Source organism: Clupea harengus, chromosome 23, assembly GCF_900700415.2.
Source record: "Clupea harengus chromosome 23, Ch_v2.0.2, whole genome shotgun sequence".
NCBI lineage: Eukaryota > Metazoa > Chordata > Actinopteri > Clupeiformes > Clupeidae > Clupea > Clupea harengus.
The window spans coordinates 17473621-17484061 of NC_045174.1; the positions used below are offsets into that span (position 1 = coordinate 17473621).

At 41.6% G+C, this 10441-nt stretch overlaps 1 protein-coding gene across 1 annotated transcript; it reads left to right on the forward strand.

The window, feature by feature from the left end:
• Positions 1-931: 931 nt before the first annotated feature.
• LOC105892768 (endonuclease domain-containing 1 protein-like) lies at positions 932-9524 on the forward strand. The gene is made up of 2 exons (XM_012819074.3): positions 932-1321; positions 8166-9524. Exons 1-2 carry the CDS (start codon positions 1052-1054, stop codon positions 8796-8798), a joined length of 903 nt encoding a protein of 300 aa, XP_012674528.2. The 5' UTR covers positions 932-1051; the 3' UTR covers positions 8799-9524.
• Positions 9525-10441: the final 917 nt, after the last annotated feature.

A 10441-nucleotide genomic window follows, 5' to 3' on the forward strand; every position in this document is an offset into this window, starting at 1 on the left:
CACCAACATTATTTACAACTGAATTATGGCGAAACTCATTATATATACATTATATTGTTAAACGGATTTTTCAACTCCGTTACACCTGGTACCATCCTGAGGGGCGGACACCAGAGGCCCAGAAAATGACCTCATTGGGTTAAAGACTTAAAAGTCCAGTTTCTCTGTACCTGTCTTCAGAATGCATTCTCCAGCCTGGCCTTGATGGTACTCTGTGTTAAGTCAAGTCAAGCTGTATTTGTGTCACTATTTGCCAGTAAAACGTATCTTGTTACAACCAAATGCTTCGTATTGGTGGTCTCTCTCTAAAACAACACGCAAGAGTGAAAACTACTCTTACAGTGTAATATTATATAAGGATTTACATTTCATACTGTCGCATCATTTTACTAGAAAAGTTATATAATATATATAATGTTGAATGGTTTTGTAAAGTGCCTGTGTACTCCCTCCCCAAACAGCTTGTATGCTCTCAGACAAGGCAGCGTGAGTTATTAATGCAAGCACATGATAGCACGAGATGGGAGGGGAGAAAATAACACTTCTCGAATAATGTGAAGAGTTCCACGAAAGACGGTAAACTTCTCGTCACCCACAACATGTTTCCCAGATCCTCTGAACTGCTGAGTCGCCATTCTGCTTGTGGGGGGGGGGTTCAGGGTTGATTCAATTAAACAGATGACGGTGGGATTTCAATACATTGTAAACGTCAACGTACAGCACAATATGTATTATTATGTAATTATATTATATGTTATTTATACATCATATAATTACTTTGATTAAAGTAATTCGGAGAGAGAGAGAGAGAGAGAGAGAGATAAAGGGGGGGGGGGGGAGAAAGCGAGAAATTCAATCAACCTACTGTCAATTGTGTCATGCTGATGAGTGCACTTACCGTAACTTCATAAACAGTTCCCCTTTCCCTTTCCCTCTCTTTCTCTATTTATCGCTATCTCCCACACACACACAGCCTCAGTACACCTCTACAGGAATACCTCTCTACAGCTGGTGATCTTCTCTGTGCATTTTTACCAGGCATATTCTCACAATGAAATACTCGCTTTATTTGTTTGCCATCAGCGCACTTTATCCTCTTTCTCAGGGAGACGTAGGGGATTTCTCGCCCTGTGTAAACTCTTTCTACCGGGATTGTCCACCCAGTGGGATAGAGGGTACCCCCATATGCCAGAATTTCAAGAACAAGTACCACTTCGCCACACTGTACAGCCGTGAGCGCCGGTCGCCGTGGTTCTCTGCGTACTTGTACACAACTCCAGCGGGTAAAAGGCCAAGGGGCTACTGGAAGTATGAACCACAGGTAAGTCTGTTTGGACGATTTTGAACAATTTGAATTAAGACTGTGAAACACCGTTACAATTCGAGACAAATGCGTCACAAAATGTAAGTCGAATGTTTACATATTATATATTCTTTTGCAAGGAAACATGCTAAACATGACCTTTCTTGAAATAAATGACTAAGTATAAATCTATAGTATATTGACCGCGGTAAAGTCAAGGTGAAAGTTCAATACTGGCTGGACATTATCATTTACAGGTTGAGAGTATTCTCTCATTCTATTGGTGCACAGTTTTAATGCGTTTTATGGGTGATGTTTCCTCACGATACTCCATCGGGATCTGTTCCCTATTTCATCTCAGAGTCAGTTTGTCAGTTATTTTTTAAACAGAAGTGGTGTAGGTCACTGCAATAGTTGCGAGTCGTGGGTTACAGCAGTTCTCTAGCACTAGTGTGCAACTTTAGTTACTATGTCAGACACCTGCAACGCAATGGAATGCTTGCTTAATCAAAAGCTTGGGGGGATAACGATAACATCGGTATGGTCCAGCGTGGAGGAAACGGTTTCAGGTTTGAGGGTGTTTGAATGCCCGATAGCTCTAAATAACTCATACTAAGGAACCAAATTGATTTCTAAATGAGGCTTTATTTTGCAACACAGTACCAACATCTTAAAATAGATTTGGTAGTGTGTTTCTGCACAGAGAAGATAATAGAAGCACTTGAAAATATTATTATTATTATATATTATAAAATGGTATTGCACTTAATGCTATAGGAAGTCAGGGAGGCGCTCAGCACATGGAGGATGGTCTTATCTTTCTAAGCCTCACCCTGAAATATGTATCATTATAGTACACATCATACAAACTACTGATGTGATAGGCTTTACTTATGCGTCACTAATATGATGAAGAAACAAGAAGACTTTTTCCACAGAGGTCAGAGACAAAAAATGAAGTATTAAAGTAACAGTATGCAACAATTGTACCTTAAAATAACAGCTTGAAAAAAATTGTGCCGCTACAATGACTTTTAATATGGCGATTTGCGCCTCCGCCATTGCCATCGGGGGTCTGTGGGGAAATAACTCCGCTATGTAGGATTCTGAGGCCGCCCGATCTGGGGGCGGATGTACTTCGACCTGCTTTCTGGCAGTGATTACGCAATGTCATATAGTGCCATCCACGCTCGCAGCTACAGTATAAACGAGAAGCCAGCGAAGTCTCATCAGTATTCATCATGGAGAACGCACCAAAGAAACAGTAGAAGACGATGTCTGATGAAGCAAAGAAGACAAAAAGAGAGGCCGACAGAGCAAGAGATCGGACTAGGGTCACAATCGGAACAGCTTTTACTCGTTGGAGAGAGCTGAAAGACACATTCGGATACAAGTTTGATTCACAGCTAGCCATCTTTCAGCTGGATTAGTAAGTAGTTTGTACTGTCTCTTGCTTGATGTTTGACTGTGTTATCAAAGTTGTTGACTCGCTAGTTTGTCATACTCGAGGAAAGCACATTCCAATAGGTTTTGCTAGGCTTCAGGGTGACCAGATTTTAGTTTTCTAAAAAAGAGGACTTCGTCGCTGGGGGAGGGTGCGGGGTCCAGCATGCTAAACACTAGCATACCCTGCCTTCTCCCCTGCGACGAAGTGTCCTCTTTTTCACAAACTCAAATATGGTCACCCTATTATAACACTTTTGGACATTGATGCTAGGTTTACGTCCTCTTTTTTGTCCAGGTAAAAGAGGACTTGTCCGCCCGGGTAAAATAGGACGTCTGGTCACCCTAGCTTAGCCGCTATCAAGACATCTCGTTAGCGATATCAGACATCTTGTTATATAACACGCTTGGACAATGATGCTAGTAATAATCGAGTAGCTAGTAATAACGTCGTATACACTTCTTTGTAATGTTATTGTGATCGCTATCTGGCTAACTTGCCACCCAAGCTCCACTAGTCTCAGGATATTCCAGATATTTCCAAGGAATTTAGCGATAGTTGACTTTGTCTGTTAGCATTCCCTTACAGCCAGTTGGTCTGTGGTTCATGTTTCGTTAGCTTAGTATGCTACTTGTGTGTTACCTGACTTGAATGCCGTGATTTGTGAAAACATATATAAAGATGTAGCGGCAAACATACTGAATTGGTTCTTTCTATCAAAAGCGGTAGGGAATGTCTACTCCCAGCAAGGCACATGCACAGCCACCACCGCCGCCTGTATCTAGTATTTCAGAAGAGTCCGACCGAGATGGGTATGTATCTTAGAACTGCGTTTCTAAACCAGCCATGCAGGACATTGTAAGTTGTGACTGACTTATTTATCTTTTGAATCAGGGACAAATAATTCGCTATGCAAGGTGTTCAACCGTTGGGCAAAGAAACCGAAGCGATTGGTGTGCTAGAATCTAGGTGAGTTCGTCTTACAACTGCGACCGTAATGCATTGTTTTGTTGATGAATATATTTATTTAGATTCGTTTTATATTCACAGCATGCACTCCTTGAGCATTGCTGAAGAGCAGCAGCATGACTCTCTGGATGAGGAGGAGGCGAATTATATGAGGAATAGCATGTAAGTCTTGCACATGAAACCATCTTAGTTCGTGTTCTTTTGTGCTTCAAGTTTATGGTGTTGTGGGTGTGTGTTTTGTAAATCATTTTTATTTACAGTATTGACATGGATGATTGCTGGGAGGATCCTAATCAGAAGGGCTTGGAAGAAGATTGGGACAGCTCTGATGAAGACTATAGTCCTTTTCTTCATCTACGGTATGTTTCTAGTTGCATTTCAGGTTGAACTACTGCTATGTTGAAGGGTGCAATCACAAATATTTTGGTCTTTCAGGAGAAGACAACGTTTTAGGAGAACATGATGCAGTTGTTCCTTTTTGATCTTCAAATTGATTCTATGTACATATCTTGCTGCTTTGCAGTGCCCCAGCTATGACTGCCAACATCAACCAACTCCTGGAGATAAGCATGGATAAAGCCGTGCTTGATGTGGCAACACCCAATCCTCCAGGTGAGGACATACAAGAAACTCCAGAACAACAAAAAGTTTCAGGTATGCCCCTATAGTTATGCAAATGCTAGTATTTGTCATACATTTGCACATACACACAAGCACTTATGATCATATTTCTGAACTTTTTTTGTCTGTCTTGTAGAACCATTACCAATACAATAATTGTATAACTCTGGGTGATTTTCCATGTTTGTTTTGTGTGCAAAATCAGCTGCTTAGGCCTGACTGCTAAGCACATTATAATTGAAATTGAAATGAAGCCTCATCTGATACTTTTCCTGGAGTAGCATCTAGTGGTGAGAAGTGTGTCACTGACTGGGCCTTTCGGGTTATGTATGTGTTTTTCAGGACAACTTCAGATTTGGAGAATTTCTAAAACCACATACTCATGTATGCAGGAAAGCGGTTTGCCTACAGCCCCCCTGTTTACAAAACCCAGACATTGCTTGCAGCAATCGTTTACAACTATCACAACCACCGCATTCCTGCACGTGGCAAGGATGGACACCGAATGTAAGCTTTGCTATAACAGTAGTGTACTACCAAAAATAATTAATTAGTTCTTACCTAAACAGTTGTGGAATTGTGCAATTACTTTACTAGGTACAGACAGTACTTCAACAAGAAGTCCGAGCACTGGAATGTATATGTGTTGAAGGAGAGCAAAGGCTACCATTACATTCCAGACCTGCAGAAGGCCATCCTTGCTGAGAGGCTGGGAAGTGGAATGGGCCTTCCCAGAATACAGGGTCTAAGGCCTGATGATCCCAGGCGCTTGGGTTTGCTTGCCGCAACGCAGCCTCCATCCACATTTGAACTTGTCACGGCTCAGGTTTCACGCTGGGAGGGTGGTGCCCAAAGTGAATTCTAAACTATTCCATTCTTTCATAGCTGTGTATGTAAATAATTTGCAAATAATTCAAGAGTCGTAAAAAGAAATATTTTTTCATTTATATGTAAATAAAAAACAATGAACATCAAACTGTACATGTTTTGACATTGAACATAAATAACAAAACTATTTACACCAAACGGTGCACCCTGAAGCCAACATATTGACCCAGGGGGTCAGGAAATGCAGTTCTTATCTTCCAAACGCAGCAGCTCGGAATAATAACCCTATTGCCTTCACCCAAGCGGCCATGCTGCCACAGTACAAATTGGCGGTATGCCGCATGTCTGTACTGTCGCTGCTCCACCCCTGGTTCCTGTTCGTCATCAACAGCAAACACATCGTTCCATGCAGCCCATGCCAGCCGTAAAACGCCCGGGTCAAGAACATATAACTGCATATGTGCCATGCTGCTGACGGAGTTTTCAGGGGCCTGGCGGCAGCAGAGCCTTTCTTGGTCTGTTGTCATCTCCCTGCAATTACTGCAGGTGCACCAATGTAAAGGTCCCTACCTGTCTCTACCTCAGAAGAGGCAGACGTTGACAATGACGTCGATTCCTGCAATAAAACCATAGAAAAAAACTTGTTGACATCCAAACCTCATACACCATTAGCCATGCATGAATTATCCTTTCGAATTTAGCTAATACAGTGTTATAATAAACTGTTTCTACTGTCTTTGACGTTAGCTATTGTGATCTGTCCTATGTCGATAAAACAACGAAAATTGATGTATTGTGATGTACATCCCTGCCTATGTAATTAATGAAAGAATAGGCTGTAGCCTTATCAGTGTCATCCCTGTCTCACGGAGATTTGTAGTTTTAGTTAGGGTGACCAGATTTTAGTTTGTGAAAAAGAGGACACTTCGTTGCGGGGGAGGGGTAGTGTATAGCCCTCCCCCGCGACGACATTTACCAAAGGCTCAGAATGATCGTATTTAGAGGATAATTATCGTACATCTGCCAGCACTGACAAGGCTATCGACCATTGACAGTTCTCTCTACAGTCAGAGCTCGCGCAAGAAGGTAGAACGTAAGGGAAATACCCTTTCCAAACCTTGTAAGGGCGTAATAACTAGTTTGTGAAAGACCCAGATAAACACAGATATCCGACAAGGCAAAATCCCGGACGTTTTTGGAATCCCTGCTGGACGCATTTTTTAGGTCTCGAAAGAGGACCTGTCCGGGTAAGAGAGCACGTCTGGTCACCCTATTTTAGTAGATGCCAAAAGTGATCGACCGTCTCAGACGAGCATGCAAATCAGTGTCTCACACGCCAAGGATTTCACACGTTAGTCTTAGTCAATCACACGCAAGGTAAGCTTTAGAAGTTTACAACCTTGGAAACCTAACTTCGCTAGCTTGTAATGAATTACATGTTCCAATGTAAATTATGAATATGTAGCGTTTTGGTGTTGTCAACTATATTGTATTCGATCACACAATGTATAGGCTGAAAAGGCGATCGGTATTTCATCTAAACTAAATGTTGTCATTCTTTTAGTTATGTTAGCATTCATCTCCGATATCACAATGAATAAAACTATGCAGTCATATTTATGTAAAATCTTTGAATATTCTTACCTTATCGGTTGACATAATTTGTTGGTTTCTGACTTCGTCTGGTCATCAATACAGTGTATGCGAGGCTGCATCTATCGTAACTGGGTATTTACGACACTGAAGTAAACGTTAAATACCTCCAAACCTTAAGGGGGAGCTCCAAGGGAAAAACTCCTTAATGCTGCTTTAAGAATGTGCACACAAGATATGTAGAGAGATGAAGGTCAGGTCAAGGGATTGGGCTTAGGACAGAAACATTATGTCAACTACTACATCAAAATATCCTTGACTCAGTCTCAATACAGAGACCTGTTGTTTCCTCAAAAGTGCATACTGTTGTTTGTCATGCTAAATTATTTTGATCAGGTTATGCTTTGTGAGTGAGAAATAGTCACATGCAAGAAAATCAGAAGGCTGGAGAATTCAGCATTTCTTTAACTGTTGTACCCATAAATGTTTTTTTTTTTACTGTTGATAATAAGAGTGATCACAGGTAAGTTTCATCTAATCACAAGATGTTTTAAAGACTAGATGGTTTTTTTTCTTCATATTTTAAATGTCGTGTGTCTGCTCTATACGTTGTTCAACATGTGAATCATTTCGCGGTTGTCTTCATTTCTGGTGTTTGAAACTATTTCCACAGGTTAAGGTTAGAAGAAGGTCTAATTTGAGACCTTTGAACATTCTCCACTGGTCAAAGTTGCGTAAGGTTTAGTTCCCATATAATTAAGAACCGATTTTTGAGAGACAGCATTAAAGGTATGGTCCGACAATTCCATACACTTAAAAAGAAATATCAAATTCCGTGAATTGCTCCTCGTGGTCCTGGCTCTGTAAATGGGAAACAAACATAGCGGAATACATGGACCACAGAGTATGAATGTGAGAACTGGAATGTTGAAATTATTTAAAATGTTCATCCCTTCTAGCCGTTATAAATGAGTTAAAGCTAACTTTAGTTGAAGCTCAATGCTTAGGCTACCTTTTCAGGAGAAAATGACCCAACTCAGCCCCTATCTTAAAAGGTTTCTGGGCTCTTAGCTGTGTCCATGTTTCAAATGAAATATTCACCTGCATTTGACTATGTCTCTGGTCATGCAGCTTTTCAGAAGGATGCCAAGGCTATTTTGGTTGGGTAGAATCAAACCGTTAGTCCAGTTTGTTTTGCTTACATCCATGGCGGTTGCACGTTGTGTTCGCATTCTTATCTGGCAACCCAGGGTGTCAAAATAAAATAGCAAAAGTCTTGTTTTTATCAGTATATGTTTCAATAGAACTAAAGGATAAAACGGCAACAGTAATATTTAGTATCCAGTATCCAATATCCGGAATGTAATAGCCACTGCCTTTTTTAATCATCTAACATTTCCCTCCCAGCTGGCCAACTCCAAAGCCGATGGTGCAATGGTCCGTTTCCCCAGACCTCCTCACAAAGTGGACCAGAACGTGGTTGAGAGCCAGGCGGTGCAGCAGGACTACACCAAATCCGGCTACACCCGCGGCCACCTCAACCCCAGCCTGCACCACCAGGACCGCATCGACCGCCGCTCCACGTTCACCCTGACCAATGTGGTTCCCCAGACTCAGGAGTCCAACGGCGGGCCGTGGGCGGCTCTGGAGAGCCACGTAAACAAGACGCTGAACCAGTATTGTTTGGGCCGCGCACACATTGTCACCGGCATCATTCCTTACAGGGTGGACCGCTGGCTGAAGGAGGAACACCGAGTGGCCATACCCGAGTATCTGTGGTCGGCTTACTGCTGCCCGTCCTACAGCCAGAACCTTCCGGAAAGCCTCAGGAAAACTTTCCCCACGTTTGCTGCCATTGGCCGCAACGATCCCAACAGCACGGAGGAAATTGTTCCCGTTGACGGGACAAAGATAAAGAATGTCGGGTATGACGTGAGGGCGATGTCCCTTGCAGATCTTGAGATGTATCTCAAAGAGAGATACGGGAGCGAAATTACTATTTTCAGAGATAATTGTTTGGAGCCACAAGATTATCTTTGATTTTGGAATTGGAATTGCAATGTGATTGGCCCCAGAGGATAGATGTGAAAATGGTGCTGAGACTGGTAGACTACTATAATAAAGTGTATGTCCTCCTTGATATAAGAAAATGTTAGATCATGCATTCATGTCATGGCACATATAAGAGGTGTTTACAGAAGACCAACACATTATATATATCCTTTTTTCTTTTCTTCAATGACTTCCAAACTTAACTAATTTGATACTGGACAGGTTTCTTTGTTGGATATCCAGCACTAGCTTGATAAGCAGGCCTCTGTGTCCTGTAGCTTTGATTAACTAGAGAGTGTGTTTTTGTCTGCCTCATCTATGTCTGCCTTTCCCTGTATAATGAGATAAATCACATTGGGTTGAGTTGAACTGTGTGTAGAACTGCATCAGTGATGTGGAGAAAGCCAGTCATACTTCACAACATTTCTTCTGAGTTATGACAAGGATTTACCACTAGGTGGCAGACTGATGCAGCAATTTCCGCAGTTATTGTTTGTTTCTGATGTGATTAGTCACAGTGATGAGTAGTATGAGTTTCTGTCTCTCACTGCAGGTTTTGCTTCTTGAAAAATAACACACACAAAATACACTCATCATGTGTGTGTACACACACTCACACACATAGTAACACAAGTTATGTGATGCTTTGCTTTGACATTACAAAATGTTTGATTTGCTTTGACATAATAATAAAAGTTTTCTAAGTATGTATAATATTGTGTAGAATTGGTGAAAAAGACAAGTAAGTTAAGTGCCTGTGTGTGTGTGTGTGTGTGTGTGTGTGTGTGTGTGTGTGTGTGTGTGTGTGTGTGTGTGTGTGTGTGTGTGTGTGTGTGTGTGTGTGTGTGTGTGTGCGTGTGTGCGCGCGTGCGTGTGTGTGTGTTTTGAGGCCAGAAATGAAATAGGTTGGGAAATAGGGCGGGCCACTAGTTTGTACACACACACACACATGCACACTCATTCTGTCACTGTCACACTTCCAACACATCCATACCTGAACATCGGCCAGCTAAGGTGACAGCAGGTGAGTCCCTTTCTCAACCTGTATCACCTGAAGAACTCGTCCCAGCTCTGATAGTTTAATTACAGCAGTTGACAAAGTAACTTCATGTACCGCATAGCGCTGAGTAACATGACTGCCACAGTAAGTGAGAGAATGAGCAAGAACAAAGATAGATGATTTCCTTTGCCGGAAGAGTGTGTTATCTTGAAAAATAAAGTTTTTGGCAAAAAAAAAAAAAATGGAATTAGTTTATTGCTGTATGACACTTATCAGAGCCACAGAGGGAATACACCAGATTGCAATATGATGTGCAATATCATCAGTTGTAAAATGTTTTTTTTCTCTACAAAATTACTAACTTCATTCAACAGTTCATTTTATTTTTTTTAAATGCAGTGGTTGACACAAGGAGAAATTACCTTTACTTTCGAGATACAAACTCAAGACTATTTGCATTACATATGCTCAGCAGCAGATGTTTTCCATCGTAAGCCACTTTTTTTACATACAGATAAGGCATACATTTCACCAATATGTGTGCTGTGACAATGCGTGGTTCTGGGGAGTCAAGGGCCTGACCATGACGTTGTGCTTTTAGCACCTCCCACTGAAGCAGCAACAAGGAGGA

What these genes read in the sequence shown, in the direction of transcription:
- LOC105892768 (XM_012819074.3), top strand. Translation starts at nt 1,052, where the DNA reads ATGAAATACTCGCTTTATTTGTTTGCCATCAGCGCACTTTATCCTCTT. An exon ending in ACTGGAAGTATGAACCACAG is followed by an intron (nt 1,322 to 8,165) that starts GTAAGTCTGTTT and finishes TTTCCCTCCCAG; the next exon opens with CTGGCCAACTCCAAAGCCGA.